Genomic DNA, 26935 nt, shown 5'->3' on the forward strand with positions numbered 1-26935 from the left:
TCACTATATCTCTTTATTATGTGTAGGAATACTTCGTAACAGATTTCCAAAATTAAAATGACTGGTAGTTGATTTGCTGGTGTTTTTAGTCTTTTATGTCCAACAATTAATTGTTTTTTTTTTAAAAACCCTTTATTTTGTTTATTGTATTTTTTGCACAGAAAACTTGGGGTGCCACATAAAATTACCTGGGGGCTGCTCGTTGGGAAACCCTGCTCTATATGATGATGATAATTGCACTACTATGAAGAATCTGTGAAACAGATTTCAGGTTCTGTCGCCGTCCTGGTCGACCTTGCTGACCTCGTCGATGTGGAAGACCTAGCCATTGAGGACGGAGGAGAAGGCGGAGGCCAGGCGCTGGGCCTGGCAGTGCAATGTCTTCTTTGCCTTGCTGTCAGCATCAAGATGACCGGCTCTGAGGGCTGGGCCGTCTGGAGGTGCCTCCCCAGGTGGATTGTACTCCTCAGAGCGCTGGCTGGGGAAACACCTTTGTCACACTCTCCATCTCCCTGAGTAAGTCATCTCGCTGCCAGTAAGGCCATCAGAAGGCCAGCAGAAGCCCCAGCAAGGATCAACGCTCGCACATCATCTATGGAAAAAGCAGAAACGGGCAGATAAGGCTACTCTATTTGACCATCATTCCATACACCTAAAGCTGAGTTCACAGAGACCTTCTGAGTAAATCAAGACCAATCTCAACTAGCTGGTTTAGATTTTGGAACACTGGAACCTGTTCACATAGAAAATCAGACAAAATCCAAAACTGATCAATCCACATGTTCAATCTTTCTAAACTGCGAAAATCTCAGTTTTAGAACTTTTAAATTGGATTGTCAGATTTTCTCTGTTTTTTGTTTTAGCCTTTCTCAGATGGTCTTTGTGAAAATAAAGTAATTCCTTGTTCACCACTGCAACCACCCAAGCCATAGACTTCTCTCTGCTTCTACACAAACGGCACATCAAGTCTGACACCAACAGGCTCCTGAACAGTTTATATCCCTAAGCCATAAGACTGCTGAATATCTTACAGAATGGCTACACGGACCGAGTTTACCCTAATTTTGCAGTCTCTATGCACATTCACAGGGCCCTACACACTTACACACACTGACACTCCAACACACATACAATCACTCACTCCGTCATTTGCTCACCCACACATAATATGCACATACATATATACATATATACTGACTCTACACATACCCACTCACATACAGTTGAAGTTGGAAGTTTACATACACCTTAGCCAAATAGATTTAAATCTCAGTTTTTCACAATTCCTGGCATTTAATCCTAGTAAAAATTATCTTACTTAGGTCAGCTAGGATCACCACTTTATTTTAATAATGTGAAATGTCAGAATAATAGTAGAGTGATTTATTTCAGCTTTATTTCTTTCATCACATTCCCAGTGGGTCAGAAGTTTACATACACTAAATTAGCATTTGGTAGCATTGCCCATAAATTGTTTAACTTGGGTAAAACATTTTGGGTAGCCTTCCACAAGCTTCTCACAATAAGTTGGGTGAATTGTGGCCCATTCCTCCTGAAAGAGCTGGTGTAACTGAGTCAGGTTTGTAGGCCTCTTTGCTCGCACAAACCTTTTCAGTTCTGCACACAAATTTTCGATGAGATTGAGGTCAGGGCTTTGTGATGGCCACTCCAATAACTTGACTTTGTTGTCCTTTAGCCATTTTGCCACAACTTTGGAAGTATGCATTGTCCATTTGGAAGACCCTTTTGCGACCAAGCTTTAACTTCCTGACTGATGTCTTGAGATGTTGCTTCAATATATTAACATAATTGTCCTACCTCATGATGCCATCTATTTTGTGAAGTGCACCAGTCCCTTCTGTAGCAAAGAACCCCCACAACATGATGCTGCCACCCCCGTGCTTCACGGTTGGGATGGTGTTCCTCGGCTTGCAAGCCTCCCCATTTTTCCTCTAAACATAACGACGGTCATTATGGCCAAACAGTTCTATTTTTTCCCATCATACCAGAGGACATTTCTCCAAAAAGTACGATCTTTGTCCCCATGTGCAGTTGCAAACCGTAGTCTGGCTTTTTTATGGCGATTTTGGAGCATTGGCTTCTTCCTTGCTGAGCGACCTTTCAGGTTATGTCGATATAGGACTCATTTTGCTGTGGATATACAGTAGATACTTGTACCTGTTTCCTCCAGCATCTTCACAAGGTCCTTTGCTGTTGTTCTGGGATTGATTCGCAATTTTCGCACCAAAGTACGTTCATCTGTAGGAGACAGAACACGGTATGATGGCTGCGTGGTCCCATGGTGTTTATACTGGCGTACTATTGTTTGTACAGATGACCGTGGTACCTTCAGGCCTTTGGAAATTGCTCCCAAGGATGAACCAGACTTGTGGAGGTCTACAATTCTTAGGTAATATCTTTTGATTTTCCCATGATGTCAATCAAAGAGGCACTGAGTTTGAAGGTAGGCCTTGAAATACATCCACAGGTACACCTCCAATTGACTCAAATGATTTCCATAAGCTTATCAGAAGCTTCTAAAGCCATGACATAATTTTTGGGAATTTTCCAAGCTGTTTAAAGGCACAGTCAACTTAGTGTATGTAAACCTCTGACCCACTGGAATTGTGATACAGTGAATTATAAGTGAAATAATCTGTAAACAATTGTTGGAAAAATTACTTGTGTCATGCACAAAGTAGATGTCCTAAACGACTTGCCAAAACTATAGTTTGTTTACAAGAAATTTGTGGAGTGGTTTAAAAACTAGTTTTAATGACTCCAACCGTAGTGTATGTAAACTTCCAACTTCAAATGTATGTGGCCTTAGAGTGTAGGAACAGACCTGCCTATTGCCGCCATAAGTCTAAGTTGGACATTTTAACTCTGGAGTTGGACATTTTTCATTTACACAATTTCTTGTTGTGGGACAGAGGAGTGTCTCTTGACTTACCCTACCAAAAAATGGTCAAGGTTCCTGTCTGTGTAAGTGTGTGTTCCCTCTCTCACGTGAGCATGCTTTCCTGCGTGAAGCCAGTGGTTCTGGTCTACTTGATGTCCTCTCCCCGTTCTCCCCACCCGCCCGGCCAGAACATTTTTGCCAGTGAGATGTCTCTCCTCTGGGGCACCCCCCCTGCGGGTCAGGGGCAATAAGTAGAGTAGCCCCACCCGACCCGAAAAAATGAGGGAGTGGGGTGTCTCGTTTTCTCTACTGTCTCTGTTTTGACTTGGTGCCATGTGTTAAAGTGCTGTTCAGTGCCACCTAAGGGTGAGACTGTGAATGGTGGATCTGCTCAGAGAAAACGGACACTCTTTTTATATAACACTTTGTTTTTACTTAACTGATGCGGTTTTAATTTAATTTAGGGATATTCTGTTAAAAAAACTAGGATATTGAAACAATCCAATGTGTAACCAATATCCACACATTCTTACCTTGAGCTATACTCTCTTCGACTGTCCCCATAGCTGGACACTTTTTAGTTCCAGGTAGAACCCTTTTGGGTTGCGTGTAGAACCCTCTGTAGAAAGGGTTCTACATGGAACCCCAAAAGGTTTCTATTTGGAACAGAAAAGGGTTCTTCAAAAGGTACTGCTATGGGGACAGCCAAATAACTATTTTAGGTTCTAGATAGCACCTTTTTTTCTGAGTGTAGGGACCAATAATTGTCTGGCTGGGAGGCTTTTGCCATTGGGGTCAAATGCATCAGCATGTAGCCTAATCTCTGCCTTGCAACTTCAAATGCACCAGCATGTAGCCTAATATCTGCCTTGCAACTTCAAATGCACCAGCATGTAGCCTAATATCTGCCTTGCAACTTCAAATGCAGAAACTGACTTCAGTCGGGTTTATATTATAGGTATAGGGAATAAAGTAGAGTTCACAGATTAACTGTGAGTACTGTTCTCTCATATTCGTGGTGGTATGAGATATTCATCAGGCAGCTTACACGTGGTAACCTTTCACATCCAGTTATTTTTAAGCCTTTTTTATCCCTCTTTGATCAACAATATTTTCTCAGGTTTACCATCTTGTTGTGATAGACTGAAGAAAGAAACTAGTGGACTGAACTTTCTGTCATCCTTATTGTGTCATCCTTATATGTCCGAAGTGCCAGTGATTAAGCTTGTGCTGGATATTGCTGTTCCACATGTTATTATTACATTATGCTAATTATAGTCCATCTATCTCTCTGAGGGATTAGATTTTACAAACAAAAGTTACCTAATGCATACACACAGTAACAAAACATGAAACTTTATTTTTGAAATATGTAAACCATTGGATGATGGTAAGTGCCTTAACTTTTCACTGTGCTATTTGATTTTAAAGTAATTCTATGGTTTAAAATGTTTTATGAAAAAAATATATGCAGTTGAAGCTCACAATGTTTTCTACAAGTGTGTCTAACTTTGACAAATTGAAATCCTAAATTGTCTTCATACTAATGCTTCTTCTATTGGGTATCATATTGCAAAGCTCATTAGATTTGTGGGTATATAAACATCATAATGCACCTAAAACCATGCTTTGGAAAACACTCCCCGTCTTCCATCTTTTCTTCATGGTGAAGATGCTGGTGCTTCCACACATTTGGGGTTACTGAGTTAAATAAGCAATTAAAACCTCCCATCATTCTTAAGGTCATGTATAAAAAGACCATGGCTAGATGAAGAGATCTCAGTGACTTTAAAATAGTAGTCTAATGTGTGTCTCGGTCACCAACACAATTGAACACTTATGGTAGATTCTCGAGCGGTGTCTGAGACATAGTGTTTTCTACCGCCATCAACAAAACACCAAATTATGGAGTTTGTTTTGTAAGAATGGTGTTGCGTCCCTCCAATAGAGTTCCAGACACTTATAGAATCTATGGCGCATTGAAGCTGTTCTGGTGGCTCATGGTGGCCCAACACCCTATTGAGACACTTTATGTTGGCTTTTCCTTTATTTTGGCAGTTACCTGTATGTTCCATCCATATAATGCACAAACATCCATTGTGGAGTTTGACTGCCCTCTGGTGATGACTGGACTGAAGGTTGCCTGACTAAATACATTTCGGAGAGTTAACAGCTATATAATAGCTTTAGCCTGTAGCTCAGTTAAATATAAACTATGCTGTTAAACTGACTTAAACAAACATTTAATATCCAGCAGTTTGATTAAAAACACCATTTGACCAGATTTGCCTACAACCACATTTCGTGGTCCACATATAGAAGTAATTTTGTGGGGGAAAACGAATTCTGATTGGCTGGGCCTGGCTCCCCAGTGGGTGGGTCGGGCTCCCAAGTGCACTCCCAGGCCCACCCATTGCTGCGCCAGTGGTGCAAAACTACTTAGGTTGTTTTTTGGGGGTACATGTACTTTACTATTATTAAATTTGACTACTTTTACCTTTACCTTGAAAACATTGTACTTTTTACTCCGTACATTGTCCATGACACCCAAAAGTACTCATTATATTTTGAATGCTAAGCAGGACATGAAAATTGTAGTTTTTGTAGGCTCAGGCTGGTCACTGGAGCCGGAGCGCGCTGCTTAGACAAGCACTGAGAAAACTAGGAAGAATACTGATGATACATACTGTAGGCAAGTCGTTTTTTATTATTTTCCCCAAACTATAGCCATAACCTTAACCACTTGTAATTAATGCCTAAACTGTAAACCTTTGAGTTGTTTCTGTTTTAGCCCTGTAACGACATAAAATGAATGCATCAAAAATAGACATCTGTGAGTCAAAGGGCAGTGGGCTGAATTCAAACCCATGTCGACTATGACCTATGTGTGGCAGGGTCAGTGGCTGTAAAAACTGGACCACATAGGCACTGAGGAAACCAATCATGTATTCTGCCTAGTGCTTGCCTCCAGGACTTCCACATCCAGCTTCATCACGTGCGGGATCGTCTGCTACCAGCCACCCGGACAGCTAATGAAAAGCACCATTTGACCAGATTTACATTTTGTGGTGCACATATAGAAAAACACATTTCTTCCCCTCCCCAGTGGGTGGGCCTATGCTCTCCCAGGCCCAACCATGGCAGTGCCCCTTCCCAGTCATGTGTAATCCATAGATTAGGGCCTAATGAATTTATTTAAATTAACTGATTTCCTTATATCAACTGTAACTCAGTAAAATCGCTGAAATTGTTGCATGTTGCGTACTGTCTACCTGTGCCCTAAAAACTTACTTCCTGTTTCCTAACAATATTGTTGTTTGATCAGTGTCTATGAACTTGATGTGGACAACAATAATATATTAGCCTAAATAATACATTTTGCTTCACTTGTCTTTCTATCATAGACTCACGGTTTTACTTTTCAATCGTAATTATTGGGTGTGCCGAAATAGGCTTTTATTTATTTATTTTATTTTGGAATTTACCATATATGGTAAATTCACCTATGGTATGTGCATACGCATGTGTGTGTTTGTCTTTCTGTAGGACAAAGTGTAAAGGAGCGTATCCAATGGCATGAAAGACAGTTGAAGATGCTGTTTCAACAAGCCAACCAAAGAGAGGAGTAATCAGCTGTTTACTCAGTCATCTGTGCCATTCTCCCTCTGGACATAAATCTTATCTTTATGTGTCTTAAGTTTGATCAACTTCATTTGCATAAAGGTCTTTGTGTCCCATGCCTTCTTTTCTTTATGCTTAGATGTCATTCAGGCAGGCAGACCTATGGTTGTTGCATCATCTTTTCTTTATGTTTTGATGTCATTCAGGCAGACAGACCTGAGGTTGTTGCATCATCTTTTCTTTATGTTTTGATGTCATTCAGGCAGACAGACCTGAGCTTGTTGCATCTCAAAACATGCTAGCACAATATTTTGTAGTGAATAGAATCAGATGAGAATACACTTGAACCAAACCTGTCATCATGGTTTATACATTAATAAAATGTTATACATGCTTATGAATTGTAACGCTTGTAAATGCACATGTTTATAAATATTTACAAATAATGAAATATAAATGTATTGATTATTTAATAAAGCTGATTCATGAAAGGTACTATAACGTATTGTCCCCATTTTGGCGGTCTGCCCATTTTGTCTGCCCAATGGTAGATTTCAATCTTGTTCCACAGTAACAAATAACTATGATGTAAAGCTTATTATTCTCTCCACAAATTGTCCTGATTTGATGCTAAGTTATTATCGCAACATGCTGTCCACTTATTCATCTCTTTATACAAACACATACACTGAAAAGCAACTTTTCTTAGTTCGCAGTCAACCCATTGTTGTTTTATGCAAAAATAAAACGAGACTGGATAGGACACACCGAGAGACTTATGCAAATGACTCTCTATCTGCCTGTGTGGGGTACTGAAAAAGGTGCATTTTCCTCCACTAACCCACTTAGGTAAATGCAGATGACCACTAGTAGATATTATACATTTCCATCCCAATACCAGCATCTTTTTAGAGACAAAAGAGACATATTCACATAGTGCTATCTAAACCAGTGAGTGGAACAATTGTTAAATCCAGGTAAGTAATTTATATATATATTTTTTAATAAAACATTTATAAATTACCTGTTCACATTTTAAATTCTTATATTCAATGTAATAAAAAGTAAAAAATGTCAAGCCATTTCACCATGCTTTGTGAGTGTCTGTTGACTTGATCCATTTGGTTTTGACTGAGTTCAGATAGGGAGGAGAGCTGGAGCAACTGTGCTGAATACTGAATGGGGATACCCTCCAACTTATGAATATTATAACAGCAATCACATGTGGGAGAAAATTTGAAAGTACGCCGCATTAGAATAACCTCAATATCATTTTACTGGTAGAGCTGAGTGCTGCATTGTCCCAGCGAAGTTACAGTCCTTTAGGAAAATCAGCAGTATTTATCATTTACAGATATTAAGATGAGCACAGACGGAGTGGAACACTCAGAGGCTCACCATGAACAAGCAGGTAAGGATGTTTCACCTTTCAATGTCTACTTTTAATTTCTCAGTTTGTCGTTATCTCTTGTCAGGCATATCAGAAAAAATTATGATGACATATATCTTGGAAAATTATGTTTACTTTTCTCCTCCTTCGCACCGCTAAATGTATTTCTTGGTGATAGTGGTGTTAAAAACAAAATAAACTTACAGAAAGACATTTCTGCTTATTCTTATGTTAAGATTACCCTACAAACATTTAATTTCAACATTTCTTTATTTGATAGCTTTTAGTAGCACAATATGATTTTGTTATTATTTATTACTTTTTAATTACATAATATCTCTGAGGAATCATTGTGTGCTTAGTATCCCTGGATCTGTGGTACATACTTACATACAGATTTGTACAGAAAAATAAGCTAATTTTGCTTTTTTAATTGAAATGATTAACTGAAACAAACACATTTACTGAAACAGAACACCCCCAATAACATTGAATATTATACACTAATTGTTGACAGTAAATGTTTTAGTGTGTGTGATTTTCTTACTCAAATGTTGTGATGGATTTTGGATGCAAGAGTATGTGTAGCCTCCAGGCTGAGAATGAAAGTTTTACATTGCTATGGTTGTTTATTATTTCGGAAAAACTTATTTCGGAAGTTATGGCGTGTGTGGACATTTGTTTTGATAGCTATAGGCTGTATTTATCAATAACAGTGTAAATGTGTCTCAACATTTCATGTACAGTCCGTTGCTGATAAGTGGGCCATTAGGGTGTGTTGATTACCACAGTGTGAATAGTGAATGACTATGTCTCTGTATAATCTTTCTGATTGAAAGTACCTTATCAACAGCCACCATCTCCCCCCAACAACAACTGGAATAAGTGTTTCTGAAAGTCTTTCTAAAATTGGATGTGTTGATTCTGTTGGTTGGCGGCTCTACCAGGATGTAATGTGTGTACCTCAAGCTGTTTGCAGAGAAGTTGCCACAGCCCCAGGCGACATGGACGAGGTGGTAAAATACAGAACAAACTAAATGAAAATGTGGAACTTGGATTCAGATAGACCAGCATAGTGTATGGAAGTTTTTTTTACAAAATCTGACAAAATAGGCTTTTAAAGTTCCATCATGCATTTGCCTCAGCTATCATTCAAGCAAATCACTGTAAAACATACAACTTGGAAAAAGTCCAAATACGTTACATGTCCAAGTTGGCTGGACTTAAAATTGGGAGAATTTGAAAACATTTTGAATAAAACCTTTGGCAAATGTAGGAATTAATGTTAGTAGAACTTTCCTGCCCCAGAGTTGAGTAACCCTAACCCTAACTTGAAGTCAGTCCAGCAGCAGCTGGGTGCCTTAACCTTTTATGTTGAATCAGCTTCACCTCAAAGGATCCTACTAACGATCACACCAGATATGATTTCATATAATCTAACACTAATGGCCACAACACTATACAAGACCCTCAGGTCAGAGAGGAAATTATCACAATAATTTTACCCTGATAGCAATGATATCATGCATCTTTTCACACAGATTGCGGTTCATTGTTTTATTGTGTTATTTTTCAACACCATTTAACCAAAATTAAACTAACAACTTGACTCCCTAATTGAAAAGTAAATGAAAGGTCTGCATGAAATATAGGTCAGAAAGAGAGTTCTGTATATGTTCCCAAGTGGCACAGCGGTCTAAGGCACTGCATCTCAGTGCTAGGTCACAACTGACCGTGATTGGGAGTCCCATTGGGCGGTACACAATTGGCCCAGTGTCGTCCGGGTTTAGCTGTGGTAGGCCGTCATTGTAAATAAGAATTTGTTCTTAACTGACTTGCCTAGGTAAATTAAGGTTAAATTTAAAAAATGTCCCTTTGAGAAGATGTCCCCTAAGCTAATTGATATTGTATGATATATTACAACCTTTATCTTTTGATGACATTCTTTCCCGAAACTGAATTAAGAGTCTATTTGCTGAGTTATCAATATATTTTTATTGTATAATTACAATGATTAATTGCAGAAAGTGGCTTTTCAGGTAACGCTCTCAGAGGTGCATTTGATTTTCATAGCAGTGTATCCTGGATGGAAGGTGTTGACACGACTCAGAAACTGGCAGTCCCATGGCATGATCCGTTCAGTTTAGACTGAAAACCTGTCTGAGTAGTCATCAAGAGCATGCAACCAGACAGACTATTCTGAGTGTCAACTCCTTCCATCATCTAGAATATGCTGCTGTGCAAATCAAATGCACTTTTGAAAGCACTATCCAGAGAGCCACTAAAGGTTTATGGTCTCTTCAGGATAAGGGTTAGAATAATGCAGGCAGTGGCCTGGACTGGTCTAAGGGTCTAAAGGGCCTTACACACTTCATACAAATAGAGCGATGGAGCGCCATGTACGGTCCGTAAAAAAAATATATCCACACAAAAGTACATAGAACTACATGAAATAAAAAACCCTAGCCTGTCTCCCGACCCTTTATACCAACGTGCCAGAATAATCGACCATTAAGGAAGACAGCGGGAATGGCCCGTCTGACGACGCTGCTACTGGTCTGTCCGGCGCCGCCGCAACTTCAGCAGCTGCAACTGGGCCGTCCGACGTTGCCACAATGGGTCCGTCCGATGACGCAACTTCAGCAGCTGCAACTGGCCCGTCCGATGCCGCCACAACCGGTCCGTCTGACGCCACTGCTACTGGTCCATCCGACGATCCCACAACTTCGGCAGCTTCATCAGGTCCTGAACGACCCGCACTGCATTCCTGTGATCATCCTCGAGGCCGGTGTCATTAGCAGCGCATCAGAAGGGGGGTACTGTCACGGATCCCTCCTGAACTTTCATTACGCACACCTGACCACTATTCCCAGTGATTAATAATTGTACAAGTGTGTCCTTGGTTTACCATTGTCCTGTCGATTATTGTTACAATGTCTGTTGGTTATTTATTCGAGGTACTCCTTGCTCTTTTGTTTGGGTTTCAACCCTGTGTTTTGTATAGTGTTTGTTTGGTCTTCGTCCCCGTGCCTTTACGTGACACGCAGTAATTTGGGTAAATAAAAAACCCTATTACGCATTCCTGCGTCTGTCTCCCAATCCTTCATACCGACGTCACACTTGGCCTAATTTGTTTAGAAGTGAACCATTATCAACCATGGTACTGTATATTACGGGAAACAAAATCAGAAGACACTTTTTATCAAAGCTTTTGGAATTACAAGTGAATTAATTGTTGCGAAGTTGCAAAGGGACCGAATGCAGAACGTGATCAACTCCAGCCTTCCGATGTTAAAATGAGATTGAACTGACATAAGGGGACTTGGATGCTGCCAGACAATTCTGTATAATACGAAAGTACAATAATAATAATACAGTATACATAGTGTTCAAAGTTTTGTTCTATCCTGTGTTGCCAATGCAATCCCAGTTCCATTATAGTTCTGGGTTTAGAGTTAGTCAATGTGTGTAGTGCACCTGGGGGTCTGTAAACATTACAATGGAAAGGCCTGAAAAGGTTGTCAAGGCTACGCAGCTGATTTGCATGGCACCATCATTTCCATACTGGAAGTTTGGCCTTGGGGTGGGGGGTGGGAGATTTCCATACTGTGGGTCGAGCAGGCACATCACTCGCCGCAAACTCCCAGAGGTCCTATTTGAAATTCAAATGAGGGAAGATTACCTGAAACAGCAGACCTTTGAACTCTCTGTCTCGTATGGCATCGTGGTGTTGTAGGGAGGGTGCCAGTATCTTAAAAGGGTTAATGTGATCATAACCTTTGTAATCATTCACTCCATATGGTGGTGAATCATCCATATGGCTGTGTTGGATTTTTTTACACTATAGCCCTGATGAGGATATATATGGTCAGTGCCAAGAAACTGTCGAAATAAACTACATCTTGTGTATTTTTATCCTACAAATTGAGGACACACTTGTGAGGCACAAGGGCTTCTCAGTTTCAGTGGGCATGGCGTCTCGATATGTGGTTTTCCTGTAACACTTTATAACACTTTTGTGAAATAAAATGCATAAACTATTTATAAACTATTACATCATTTGTAAACATGTATTAACAATTAAAAGTATTATGAGCATTACAATTTATAATAATTTATCAAATGTATGGTAATTTAGCAACTATTTATATATATTTACAAGCATTTATACCTTATTCATGAAAGTTATTATAAAGTGTTAGCAATTTGCCTATTATTGAATTTATCTTAATTATCAAAAATCATCCATAATGTTATCCAGAGCGCTACTTCAGGTGTAGGCCTATTCTAATAAACAGAAAACCGCAATGTGGCCATAATATTCTTGGGGATAGGTATGACATTGTAATTTATGACTGTTTAATAATTTATATTTACTTTCTCCTGCAGACAATGAACAAAATGGAATTGACTTCACCAGACAAGTGAGTATAGAAAACACATGTAATTTTAACTTCAGATGATCCATAAGTGGGAATGAATTGAACTGTGAGCAACTTTTTTTATTTTTTAAAATTTAATCTTTATTTAATTAGGCAAGTCAGTTAAGAACAAATTCTTAGAGAGTACATAGTAGGACATTACAGGAAAACTATGTTTATCATTTATTTTATATTAAAAATATATATATATTTTTACTTCATACCACATGGGCTCCCTTGTGGCACAGCGGTCTAACGTGCTGCATTGCAGTGCTAGAGGCATCCCTACAGACCCTGGTTCGATTGCAGGATGTGTCACAACTGGCCGTGATTGGGAGTCCCATAGATTGGCCCGGTGACGTCCGGTTTAGGGTATGGCCGGGGGTAGGCCGTCATTGTAAATAAGATTGGTCTTGTACATGTAACAGAAATATTGATTGTGATTGTCAATACTGAAGGTAATGTACTCTAGTCTGTGGAAATCATGTAATAAGAGCATCTAGTGTCATATTACATGAACTCAATACCACTTATTGTAAGTGTGCTGGACAGTTCCACTAAGATCATGACATTTTTTCACACCACTCTTTATATACCTCAAAATGTCCACCTCTTATTAAAACCTATTATCTTAGTTTAGTTATTCCTAAACTATGTCTATCCATTTGGCAATGGGAGATTGTTAAAGGGAGGTTTAGTGTTTTAGTCCTGGGGGTTATTTGCATACTACACTGCCTGAGGGGAGGGTGTTTATCAGAGTTTGTATCTTGTTTAACAAGTCCTGCAGCCTAACCCAACCGGTCAAGGAGCACACATATGCACACACACACACACGCACACACACAGTTTCCCAACTTCAGTCCTCAAGTACCCCTAACAGTATGCATTTTTATTGTAGCTCCTGATTAAACATGTCAACTAATCATCAAACCCTCAATTAATTAAATCTGGTGTGTTTGTCCGGGGCTACAACAAAAATGTTTGCTGTTGGAGGGACTGGAGGACTGGAGTTGGGCTGTTGAAGGGACTGGAGGACTGGAGTTGGGCTGTTGAAGGGACTGGAGGACTGGAGTTGGGATGTTGACGGGACTGGAGGACTGGAGTTGGGCTGTTGAAGGGACTGGAGGACTGGAGTTGGGCTGTTGGAGGGACTGGAGGACTGGAGTTGGGCTGTTGGAGGGACTGGAGGACTGGAGTTGGGCTGTTGGGGGTACTGGAGGACTGGAGTTGGGCTGTTGGGGGTACTGGAGGACTGGAGTTGAGCTGTTGGGGGTACTGGAGGACTGGAGTTGGGCTGTTGGGGGTACTGGAGGACTGGAGTTGGGCTGTTGGGGGTACTGGAGGACTGGAGTTGGGCTGTTGGGGGTACTGGAGGACTGGAGTTGGGCTGTTGGGGGTACTGGAGGACTGGAGATGGGCTGTTGGGGGTCTGGAGGACTGGAGTTGGGCTGTTGGGGGTACTGGAGGACTGGAGTTGGGTTGTTGGGGGTACTGGAGGACTGGAGTTGAGCTGTTGGGGGTACTGGAGGACTGGAGTTGGGCTGTTGGGGGTACTGGAAGACTGGAGTTGGGCTGTTGGGGGTACTGGAGGACTGGAGTTGGGCTGTTGGGGGTACTGGAGGACTGGAGTTGGGCTGTTGGGGGTACTGGAGGACTGGAGTTGGGCTGTTGGGGGTACTGGAGGACTGGAGTTGGGCTGTTGGGGGTACTGGAGGATCGGAGTTGGAATAACATTGATACTGTTGATGACAAGATAGAACAACCAGGCTGACATTTGTTCTACGTCAATTGGTCACACAATTGATATCCACATTTCCAGTGAAAACGACAAGACCGTGTTTATGTACTGTTATTCTTCTAAAGACAATTGCAACATCAACAAGTAGGAATAGAAAAGTGAGAAATATTGTGATGTGATTGGTTTCCAGATCAAGACAGAGGTCCTCAATGACTCTCCCCATTCTGTCTTATCACACAAGACATGTCACCTGACACAAGGAGCCCCAATATCTGGTGGCCAGCTATCAGGGGTAGGTTACTCATCTTCTGTCTCAATATATCAGAGACTTTTAAGTTCATAATTAATACGATTATATGAATGTGGGGGACCTGATCCTAGATCAGCACTCCTATCCTAATATTTTTGATATGTACAGCCCTTGGCCCCATGTTTAATGTCATGTTATAATTATTTATCATTTAATGGGAGAAAACTGTCATTCTGTAATGAGGGCATTTGGATTGTTTAAATTTTTTTTAGATCCAGGTCTCTCCTGCAAAAGAGATTGTATCTCAACAATTCACCTGGATAAATAAAGTTTAAATAAATGAAAAATCTAAGATTGTGTTTCTGTTGTTTCAACAGGAAGTCTCCTCCTCACACACCATGCAGCAGTTGGTGCTTATGCCCGGCTCTCACCACCTCTCACCCCCCTCCTCCTTCCTCCTCTCACAGACACAACACACGGGGCACCAAGGTACACATGGACAATCAAATGAAAGGGTTGCAATATTCTGGAAACTTTCCCAAAAGTCACAGGATTTTTAGTTACACCAGTTTGAGGACTCACAAAATCAGTAGAGAATAAGCAGGGAGAGAATCCTCCAACTGGGAATCGTTCAAACAGGATTTCTGAAAAATGTGGGAAGTGTGAAAGTTAAAATATCTATTATACTTCTCTAAACAAATTGTGTTAATTAGTCTTTTTTTCCCCCGTGTAGCACTTCTGCAGCAGAACCTCCTCAGCTTTCCCACCCAGAGCCAGTCAGGCCTCCTCCAGCACCAGCCTGGGTTAGCATTGACACCTCAGGTAAAAATCCCACTTCTTACACCAGTTGACATGATTAGCTATATGGATGAGGCAGAGAAATGTAGGTAAAGTTATCATGTTTACTGAGAAGACAATAGGGCAACACTTCAGGTCATGCATCCAGGTCCTTGAACTTAATAACAGAATTAACTCTTTACAGGACAGACCACAAGAGGGATGAGGATTTATCATAGAACTTTCAATGACATCAGTCAAATATATTAATGAGGAATTATGAAGAGAGAAATTTGCATAAGACACAAACATTTTCCATTTTTGCATGAAAAAGGTTTCTAACACTGCTATAATTTTCACATGGCTAAACATATCCACAATTACTTTCGTCACCCATTTAACAGTATTCCTCCTCACCACTGTGTTCCCTAAAGGCCATGAGTCGGTCGGGCCTGACGTCGTCGTCCATGGAAGGTCACCTGGACATGTCCCACCTGCAGGTCCCCAAACACATGGGGCCCCCCCAGCAGGACGAGGCCAGTGACCTGGAGGAGTTGGAACAGTTTGCCAAGGCCTTCAAACAGAGACGCATCAAACTGGGCTTCACCCAGGTACAGAGGGCCACTGGCTCAAAATACAATACAACTTTATCTTTTTGCCGTTTTATGTTTTTTCCCAACCCCCCAGACACCACAAATACTGATACACTAACAAAAGTGTCTAGATGCCACAGAACAGCGCCCCTTGAACGGGTTAGGGGTTGCACAAGGGCACAATGGCAATATGTGGCACCTAATATAGTGATTCTCAATCCCACCAGATATTTTCCTGTCAGTCCTGGGATTTGAAATGGCAACCCTTCAGATACTGGCACGCCTCTCTAACCTTGAAGCTACCGCCACTGGCTCTGATTACTGATATGCCACCTAACTTCTGTACTTGGTGTATTTGCTCATTCTGATATCATTTAACTGTTGAAACACACATAGCGCAAAGGCAGGAGTGAAGTGACTTAACATTTTTGTAGTCAACACACTTGAAGGAGATTAATAATGTAATACAGGTATTGAATTCATGACGTAGATTGAAACAAGATTATAATTTGAAGGTTTGCCATAATCAGATTCAAATATATTCACTGTGTGTGTGTGTGTATCAGGGTGATGTAGGCCTGGCTATGGGGAAGCTGTATGGGAATGACTTCAGCCAGACCACCATCTCCCGCTTCGAGGCCCTCAACCTAAGTTTCAAGAACATGTGCAAGCTGAAGCCTCTACTTGAGAAATGGCTGAGTGACGCAGGTACTATACAGTATAACAATACACTGAGTGTACCAAACATTAGGAACACCTTCCTAATATTGAGTTGCACCCCCGCTTTTGCCCTCAGAACAGCCTCAATTCGTCGGGGCATGGACTGTACAAGGTGTCGAAAGCATTTCACAGGGATGCTGGCCCATGTTGACTCCAATGATTCCCACAGTTGTGTCAGTTGGCTGGATGTCCTTTGGGTGGTGGACCATTCTTGATACGCATGGGAAACTGTTGAGCATGAAAAACCCAGCAGCGATGCAGTTCTTGACACACTCAAACCTGTGTGCCTGACACCTACCACCATACCCCATTCAAAGGCACTTTAATCTTTTGTCTTACCCATTCACCCTCTGAAAGGCATGCATACATAATCCATGTCTCAATTGTCTCAAAGCTTAAAAAACATTATTTAACCTCTCTCATCTCATTCATCTGCACTGATTGAAGTGGATTTAACTGTAACGCTCATTGTCGTAAGGAAGAGTGGACCAAAGCGCAGCGTGGAAAGTGTCCATGATCTTTATTGTCAAGAATCACTCAAACAAATATAACGAATACGAAAGCGAACAGTTCCGTCAGGCACAGATACTAAACGGAAAATAACTCCCCACAAAACCCAAACGGAAAATGACAACTTATATATGATCCCCAATCACAGACAACGATAGACAGCTACCTCTGATTGGGAACCACACTAGGCAAAAACAACAAAGAAATAGACAACATAGAATGCCCACCCCAAACCACACCCTGACCTAACCAAATAGAGAAATAAAACAGCTCTCTAAGGTCAGGGAGTGATATTAACAGGTGAAATCAATAAGGGATCATAGCTTTCACCTGGATTAACTTGGTCGGTCAGTCGATGTCATGGAAAGAGCAGTTCCTAATGTTTTATAAACTCAGTGTTTATTTTGTAGATGGTTTGGTATTTCTCAGTCATTTACATCATGTGCCATTGCATGTCTTTACACACTATTTCTATGTCAAGAGGATATTTATTTTGCTATATTGGCTGGAAATGTACGTTGGTAAATCATGTTCATGCTCTTTCCAAATCAGAGAATTGCCCCTCTGACTCTATGAGCAATGCTGTTTCTCTACCCCCCCTGATGGAAGGCTATGGAAGGAAAAGAAAAAAGAGGACAAGCATCGAAACCAACATAAAGCTCACCCTGGAGAAACGCTTCCTTGACGTGAGTTAACTCTGTCTGTCCTCTAATATTGTCCCCTGTATTTCCAATCATAAATGCTAACAATAATTTAGGAACTGTTGATATAAGTCGTATTTAAATGCACTCTTCCATGCTTTCCAGGGAGCAAAACAATCCACCATAATGCACATTGTTGTGACACTTGAGTGACTACATAGCAGCCATTTGAGTTAGTTGCAATGCTGACACATATGATATGGCTTATTTTAAAGACATTATAAAGGCTCATTCATGCTTATAACAAGTAATACGCATTATGTCTGCAGGCTTTACAGTGTTAGCTACCAACGTTTCTTTTTAGAACCCCAAGCCCAACTCGGAAGAGATCACACTGATTTCAGAGCAGCTTCATATCATATGCCTTATTACAAGACATTATAAAGCCTCATACATGCTTATAGCACCTAATACCAATATTTCTATTCAGAACCCCAAGCCTAACTCGGAGGAGATCATGCTGATCTCAGAGCAGCTGTCTATGGAGAAGGAGGTGGTGCGGGTGTGGTTCTGTAACCGCAGACAGAAGCAGAAGAGGATCTACTGCCCCGTGTCCACCTCACCAATGAAATCACACAACTTCAACTCCAGAATGGTTAGCCTTAAATCTCTCAGTTATAACGTTTTGGATTAAATTATGCATGTTTCTTCCTGATGGTGAAATGGCCAGCTCTGAATACATACAGTAGCTCTCTATTTTCAAGTCAGTTTGAAAGTATATTTTCAAATAATGTTCATTGTTATGATAAGAGTTGTATAATGAAAGAGTAGTGTGATAGGAATGTATAGTTATGCTACAACACATTTTTAGTACATTGTCTTGTGTTTTGTCTCACCAGCCATCTTGTAATTGTTGTTTCAGGCATCCACGTCCAGATCATACAGCCCTCCTGCTTCAGGAGGCAAGTGTAACCATATGTACTTGATATAATCTGTATTTAAGACTACTCCACATAGTCTGTAGTACTTAAAACCTGTATTTAAGACTACTCCACATACAGTGGGGCAAAAAAGTATTTAGCCAGCCACCAATTGTGCAAGTTCTCCCACTTAAAAAGATGTGAGAGGCCTGTAATTTTCATCATAGGTACACTTCAACTATGACAGACAAAATGAGAAGAAAAAATCCAGAAAATCACATTGTAGGATTTTTAATGAATTTATTTGCAAATTATGGTGAAAAATAAGTATTTGGTCACCTACAAACAAACAAGATTTCTGGCTCTCACAGACCTGTAACTTCTTCTTTAAGAGGCTCCTCTGTCCTCCACTCGTTACCTGTATCAATTGGTGGCTGACTAAATACTTTTTTGCCCCACTGTAGTCTGTAGTACTTAAGACCTGTATTTAAGACTACTTCATATAGTCTGTAGTACTTAAGACCTGTATTTAAGAAAAAGTAAATGGGATAGACATTTTCTGTGAAATCGACACAGTGTGAGAAATAACCTATAAAACCTTCCTCCATATGAAACTCACTGTATGAAGTTTCAAGCTTTCTTCAGTGTGCATGTTAAATTGAGTGTATTCCTCTGTGCTCTAGTGTCATCGAGTTCCTCTCCCAATAGTTCTAGTCGTGGGCCTTCGCCCGGAACACTCCGGTCTGGCTCCGCTGCTCTGACCTCTCAGGTCAACCAGTCCTTCAGCTCACCAGGGTAGGTGACTTGCAAAAAGTAGTGCACTACATGGGGAATAGGGTGCCATTTGGGAGATACACAGAATTAGTCTAACACTGTATTTGGCAACATGGTATTGTACAGATGAGAGATGAACCTGTTATCTTTGCGTTACAGGTCGTGGTATCGCACATGGAACCCTACATCCTATCACCACTGAGAAAGCCTGCCTGTTGTGGAAGAGAACTAAAACTATTAATGTCAATGAATGGAAACAGAAATAGATACAAACCAGCAGACACACGTGAAGACCTTTTAAAATTCTATTGAGAAACTCTTTGCATTTGGAATTAAATGTGAAATGTCATAATCAATATTTCTAGCATCAGTTTAGGGCACCTCTGAGGTCATATGAGGCACAAACTGAATTTGAGCCTACATTATCTATAAGAGTAAAACTATTGGAAGCAACAAAAAAAAGAATAGGAACATCAGAGTCAGGGACGGATTCTGTTAAACCTGCCGTTAGAATATGTTGACGCAGCAACTGTTAAACTACTGCCCACACACAAGTGGCTTATTCAGACAACTGGATCAATATGACCTAAACAGGGTCTACCTGGCATTTTACAGTACTGTACTCTAAAGTTTTAACTTTACAGTCCAAATCACTGCAATTTAATTTGACCACCGGAAAATAAGATACAGTATGTCTGTATGCCACTATGTAGCCTATGCAGCTGTATGAGTTGGATTGAATTTAACTGCCCATGAATGTTTACAGTGCGGTTAATTTGCCCATTTCCTTTGATATTCATCAGGAGTTCAGGTGTGAGAATAAATGTGCGAAGGTGTATATATTAAAATGCCAGACAGCAATCTAAATAATGATGTTGCCTACTGTTTGTATTTTTATACAGTTGAAGTCGGAAGTTTACATACACCTTAGCCAAATACATTTCAACTCAGATTTTCACATTTCCTGACATTTAATCCTAGTAAAAATTCCCTGTTTTAGGTCAGTTAGGATCACCACTTTATTTAAGAATGTGAAATGTCAGAATAATATTGGAGAGAATGATTTATTTCAGCTTTTATTTCTTTCATCACATTCCCAGTGGGTCAAAAGTTTACATACACTCAGTTAGTATTTGGAAGCATTGCCTTTAATAAATTGTTTAAATTGGGTCAAACATTTTGGGGAGCCTTCCACAAGCTTCCCACAATAAGTTGGGTGAATTTAAGCCCATTCCTCCTGACAGAGCTGGTGTAACTGAGTAAGGTTTGTAGGCCTCCTTGCTCGCACACACTTTTTCAGTTCTGCCCACACATTTTCTATAGGATTGAGGTCAGGGCTTGGTGATGGCCACTCCAATATCTTGACTTTGTTGTCCTTAAGCCATTTTGCCACAACTTTGGAAGTATGCTTGGGGTCATCGTTCATTTGGAAGACCCATTTGCGACCAAGCTTTAACTTCCTGACTGCTGTCTTGAGATGTTGCTTCAATATATCCACATAATTGTCCTTCCTCATGATGCCATCTATTTTGTGAAGTGCACCAGTCCCTCCTGCAGCAAATCACCCCCACAACATGATGCTGCCACCCTAGTGCTTCACGGTTGGGATGGTGTTCTTCAGCTTGCAAGCCTCCCCCTTTTTCCTCCAAACATAACGATGGTCATTATGGCCAAACTGTTCTATTTTTGTTTCATCAGACCAGAGGACATTCCTCCAAAAAGTACGATATTTGTCCCCATGTGCAATTGCAAACCGTAGTCTGGCTTTTTTTATGGCGGTTTTGGAGCAGTAGCTTCTTCCTTGCTGAGCGGCCTTTCAGGTTATGTCGATATAGGACTCGTTTTACTGTGGATATGGATACTTTGTACCTGTTTCCTCCAGCATCTTCACAAGGTCCTTTGCTGTTGTTCTGGAATTGATTTGCACTTTTCGCACCAAAGTACATTCATCTCTAGGAGACAGAACACGGTATGACAGCTGCGTGGTCTCATGGTGTTTATAGATGACCGTGGCACCTTCAGGCATTTGGAAATTGCTCCCAAGGACGAACCAGACTTGCCAGGGTCTACAATTTTTTTGAGGTCTTGGCAATTTAATTTTTTTTTCCCATGATGTCAAGCAAAGAGTTTTAAGGTAGGCCTTGAAATACATCCACAGGTACACCTCCAATTGACTCAAATGATGTAAATTAACCTATCAGAAGCTTATAAAGCCATAACGTCATTTTCTGGAATTTCCCAAGCTGTTTAAAGGCACAGTCAACTTAGTGTATGTAAACTTCTGACCCACTGGAACTGTGATACAGTGAATTGTAAGTGAAATAATATGTCTGTAAACAATTGTTGGAAAAATTACTTGTGTCATGCACGAAGTAGATGTCCTAACAGACTTGCCAAAACTATAGTTTGTTAACAAGACATTTGTGGAGTGGTTGAAAAACGAGTTTTAATGACTCCAACCTAAGTGTATGTAAATTTCCGACTTCAACTGTATATCAAGTTTGCTTAAATATATTTAGGTTGTGAAATGAGTCAAAATGATAGAGGGAAAAGAGGTTTGGAAAAAGAATAAAGATTTTAAAATCAGCACTAGTATTTTTTAAGGAATGTTTCAGAAGTGTATCACGTTTTGCCATCTGCAATTTGTTTCAGTGTGATCTATCAATGGTCCAATGCATACATTGTTACATTTTGTTATTTTCATTAAACACACTTTGTTACATTATAACAAGTTTTAGTGTAGTCTCTAGGCCATGGATGTATCGATATGGGATATGCATGTTTTTAAATCTTTTATCTAGCAGATGAAGTAATTGTCATTACTACTGTTGAGATGATAGCATGAAGACAAAGATGTAAGATGTCATTCACCTCAAATGACCTGGAGTACTTTGGGGCAATAACCAGAGACAACCTAGTCCTGACTGTCCTGCCAGTCAGATTATGGTTAATCTGGATGCGGGATAAAGCTGCCTGTCTGCTTCTGTCTGCTTCACACACAGCTCTAAGTGTCATTAACTAACAGTCCCGAGGGAAAATGTGGTAGCCGGTCTATCGTCATGCCATTGAGCATGTAGTAGCCTAATCATACATGGAAACACCAGTTCCCTAGAATGTGTTATGATGCTGGTAGATCCTGCACACTTGTGTCTCACTTTTAATTCCCATGCTTGTAATGCCTGTCACCTAGAAATCCAGACTGAGTTCAGCTCTGTTGCTAGTTTGTTACGCTCCACTACTGAAACATAGCGTGATTCAGTCTAGATGTTGAGGCTACCGGTCTTCCTAGGCTAGTCTATATTCACTACAATGTCCTATATTTCACTACATTCTCATATCATCAAAGTTTCAGTCATAGAGACTGTTGCATGTAGTCTGTTGAGGAGACCGTAAATGTAGGACTGCATATCTCTTGCTTGTTCTACAGCCAGGGTAGCTGGAGGGAATCGACTAATCTCATAAGAGGCTAAAGCTGCTTGAGAACCAGGGGCAAGGGATGTAGACTAGCTAGGGGACTAATTTATTGTAGTAGGCTTGCTTGACGTTTTATTGCAGTGAAAAAGTTAACATGCGCTCAGTTTCAAATGTGCCATGCCTTTTTGGAATGACTTTCGAGCCAGATCTGAAAGGTCATAGCAACACCAATGGAGGCTAAAGATGGTGGACATTTGTTGGAGTTGATATTTCAGATCTGAATACCAGGTTAGGATGCATCTGGAGAGTAGAAGATAAAGGTATGTAGGCTATAATTGTATGCTAGCATTTCGGCTATGATCTTCTTGATTGTTACTAGCCTATTATTATGGCTACAAGGCCCAAGTATTACATTGTTTTGTTGTTTGACCATATTCTTAAGAAAGCCTAGGTTTTGGAGCAAAAAAGTGTGACATATGGTACATGTTTTGAAATTACATAGCGTAAGCATTGAACTAATAAGCCTGTTCTCTGACTACAATTGACACCTTGTAGCCCTAGTTACTTAACAAAATGTAACAATCACTGTAAAATATGAACACTAAATATTTTAATTATGTGATATGAATATTATGTAGCTTAGGTTATTGGGGGATAAAACTAAATTGGAGATTATACTAGTGTATGCCTAGATATGACATTGCCTCTGTTTGACATAGTAATGTCAAGTTGACTCTGGTTTCCCCTGTACAGCAACAACAATGATACTTTTGGAGGTGTGCTGCTGCCTGATTGGCTGGATTTCACTCTACTTTGCATTCTGTTACCTGAATGGCCAGCGGGGCAAGGAGTGGAACTGCAGGCTGGTGACACTGACACATGGGATCCTCATAGTATGTCTTACTGCATACATTAGCTTCATCGATGGGCCCTGGCCTTTAACACATGCAGGTGAGGTTTGGATGTGTGTTACTGCAAAGCATGCAGGTGTATTAAGTTTTGATTTATTTCAGTATACATGGCAACTATTTGAATTGCAGCATGAGATTGACCTTGACTAACTGACCTTGTCCCGTTTGTGACCTCAGGTACAGAGAACACCCCGCTCCAGATCCTGGCCCTGGTGGTTAGTCTGGGCTACTTCCTATTCGACTTTGGCTGGTGCATCTGCGTCCGTACTGAGGGCCCTGTCATGCTGGCCCACCACACCATGAGCATCGCAGGCATCCTGTTGGCGCTGGGCCTGGGCAAGTCGGCAGTGGAGACATGTGCCGTGATTTTCGGCAGCGAGATCACCAACCCCTTGCTGCAGGCCCGCTGGTTCCTCCGGCAGGTGGGCCGCTACGACAGCCTGTGGGGGGACGCGGTGGACCTGCTCTTTATCCTGCTCTTTGCCCTGGTGCGTGTAGGCGTGGGTGGCATGATGCTCTACTGTGAGCTCACCTCTCCCCGGCCCAGCCTCATCATGAAGGGAGGGGGCCTGGCCATGTACACACTGGCCTGGGTCTTCATGGTGGACATTGCCAAGTTTGCCTGCAAGAAAAGCAGGACAAAGTACAAGAGGTGGCATGAGACGTGCAAGTTGGGAGAGGTGAATGGACACACAGGGAAGACTGAGTGAAGAGTGAGGTGACTGGGGTGGAGGTATTTCATCTAAGACACATTGGGCGACCGTCAGCTGCAGTCCCAACATTGTGTTCCAGGGATCACCTGCTGGGTGGTTGTGAGCGGTGGGCATCTAACCAGGTTCAATATGTAAAATCTGGGATGGAGGTCTGAGATAGTTTCACACCCCTGAGCCAATCAGATCCTTAGGGCTCTTTCCCCACACGAAAACAGATGTGAAATGCAAATAAGCTGCTGTAGCCTGGGCAGTGTGTTCCAATGCATATTTAACTTCAAAATGTTTTTCAAATATTTTGGCAGTCAGTAGCAGTCTCCCTGGTGTATATCAGCTTTTACCCTGGGTGGCTGAACTACAGTACAAGTTGGATGCTGCTCTGCGATATTGCGTCCGTCCACTTGCTGATGGTGAACTGAAGAGTTTGATGTCTGATGAACAATTGATCAACATTTGTACAAATGCAGCTCTACCTCATTTAGACTTTAATTGTGAAACTCCTTCACAGGGAGTGTTTGACATCAGTGTTTGATGTCGGTGGCACTGAAGAGGTTTGAATACAAACTCTAGCACACATATTTTATTGTAATCTCATAGGAATGCTAAAAGGATGGAACATTTTGTCTACCTCAGTGAAGTTACTTAATACCTTGTCAATGTGTTTTAGTTTAGACAAATTAAATATTTCACATTTCAAACTATTTCTAATTTAAACTGACAAACAAATTATGCTATTATCAGACTTGGTATTCAATATGGTTTACTGGACCATGTTGTTGTGCTTGAACTAGATTTTTGTGTGTGCTGCTTAAAGTTAAAAAGTTGATCCTTGCATCACAGTTTACATGGAATGTTACTGATTGTTCAGTAACCTTGATCAGTAACCAAAACTAAGCTGTACTTCGATCATATGCTGGTATGGTCAATATTGTACAATATTTAAAGTGTGACTGCGAGGCAAGTCTCACTAATATACTGCTATTGCAACTATTTTTAAATTGGTTTTGCAATACATTATATGTCCTCTGGGTGACAGTATATGCCAATGTTATGTTTCCAAGAGCGTCATGAGGAAGTGTGCCCCCAAGATTGAAATTGCACTGATGGAAGTTCCTCTACACTCCACCTTGGTTATTTTATGACTAAATAATGAATGAGACTGTAACAACCAATAACTAATCCTGATTGATTTTAATTTGTGATGAGATAATTTATGTTATTATAGTATGTTATGCAGCCAGATAAAGTGCTTTATTAAGCAGGTAGGCCTAGGCTATACCGTGACTAATTACCAAGTGCTTAGATTGTCCATGCTATGGGCTAAAGATGTGGGAAGTCTGATACATTACCAGACATAAAATCCTCTGCTCATGGATAAGAGAATACCATTAGTTATTTTCAGTGTATAGAATACACCACAAAACAGACTGTCATGTAGAATATATGATGCTATAAATGATTAACAAAGGATTTTGTGCTCAAATTATGCCTATAGCCTAAAGCGCTTCAGACTTGAGTCATTTAGGCATAATACTTGTATAACCTACGGTATCTATCTATATAAATACACAGTTGAAGTCGGAAGTTTACATACACCTTAGCCAAATACATTTCAACTCAGATTTGCACAATTCCTGACATTTAATCCTAGTAAAAATTCCCTGTCTTAGGTCAGTTAGGATCACCACTTTATTTTAAGAATGTGAAATGTCAGAAAAATAGTAGAGAGAATGATTTATTTCAGCTTTTCTTTCTTTCATCACATTCCCAGTGGGTCAGAAGTTCACATACACTCAACTAGTATTTGGTAGCATTGCCTTTAAATTGTTTAACTTTTGAGGTCAGGGCTTGGTGATGGCCACTCCAATACATTGACTTTGTTGTCCTTAAGCCATTTTGCCACAGCTTTGGAAGTATGCTTGGGGTCATTGTTCATTTGGAAGACCCATTTGCAACCAAGCTTTAACTTCCTGACTGCTGTCTTGAGATGTTGCTTCAATATATCCACATAATTGTCCTTCCTCATGATGCCATCTATTTTGTGAAGTGCACCAGCCCCTCCTGCAGCAAAGCACCCTCACAACATAATGCTGCCACCCCCGTGCTCCACGGTTGGGATGGTGTTCTTTGGCTTGCAAGCCTCCCCCTTTTTCCTCCAAACATAACGGACATTATGGCCAAACAGTTCTATTTTTGTTTCATCAGACCAGAGGACATTCCTCCAAAAAGTATGATATTTGTCCCCATGTGCAGTTGCAAACCGTAGTCTGGCTTTTTTAGGGCGGTTTTGGAGCAGTAGCTTCTTCCTTGCTGAGTGGCCTTTCAGGTTATGTCGATATAGGACTCGCTTTACTGTGGATATAGATACTTTGTACCTGTTTCCTCCAGCATCTTCACAAGGTCCTTTGCTGTTGTTCTGGGATTGATTTGTACTTTTCGCACCAAAGTACGTTCATCTCTAGGAGACAGGACACGGTATGACGGCTGCGTGGTCCCATGATGTTTATACTGGCGTACTATTGTTTGTACAGATGACCGTGGTACCTTCAGGCCTTTGGAAATTGCTCCCAAGGATGAACCAGACTTACCGGGTCTACATTTTTTTCTGAGGTCTTGGCTAATTTCTTTTGATTTCCCCATGAT

At 40.8% G+C, this 26935-nt stretch overlaps 2 protein-coding genes across 2 annotated transcripts; both read left to right on the forward strand.

The window, feature by feature from the left end:
- Nucleotides 1-7346: 7346 nt before the first annotated feature.
- On the forward strand, nucleotides 7347-19719 carry pou2f3 (POU class 2 homeobox 3). Its single transcript, XM_024393634.2, has 13 exons — nucleotides 7347-7500; nucleotides 7878-7934; nucleotides 12303-12337; nucleotides 14263-14364; nucleotides 14700-14811; nucleotides 15056-15144; nucleotides 15534-15710; nucleotides 16259-16400; nucleotides 17475-17608; nucleotides 18054-18218; nucleotides 18486-18525; nucleotides 19167-19278; nucleotides 19417-19719. The coding sequence occupies exons 2-13, from the start codon at nucleotides 7886-7888 to the stop codon at nucleotides 19457-19459; spliced, it is 1200 nt and encodes a 399-aa protein (XP_024249402.1). The 5' UTR covers nucleotides 7347-7500; nucleotides 7878-7885; the 3' UTR covers nucleotides 19460-19719.
- Nucleotides 19720-22917: 3198 nt separating this feature from the next.
- On the forward strand, nucleotides 22918-25923 carry tlcd5b (TLC domain containing 5b). The gene is made up of 3 exons (XM_024393631.2): nucleotides 22918-22991; nucleotides 23425-23622; nucleotides 23760-25923. Exons 2-3 carry the CDS (start codon nucleotides 23433-23435, stop codon nucleotides 24290-24292), a joined length of 723 nt encoding a protein of 240 aa, XP_024249399.1. The 5' UTR covers nucleotides 22918-22991; nucleotides 23425-23432; the 3' UTR covers nucleotides 24293-25923.
- Nucleotides 25924-26935: the final 1012 nt, after the last annotated feature.

The sequence above is a fragment of the Oncorhynchus tshawytscha genome, linkage group LG30 (assembly GCF_018296145.1).
Source record: "Oncorhynchus tshawytscha isolate Ot180627B linkage group LG30, Otsh_v2.0, whole genome shotgun sequence".
Taxonomy (NCBI): Eukaryota; Metazoa; Chordata; class Actinopteri; order Salmoniformes; family Salmonidae; genus Oncorhynchus; species Oncorhynchus tshawytscha.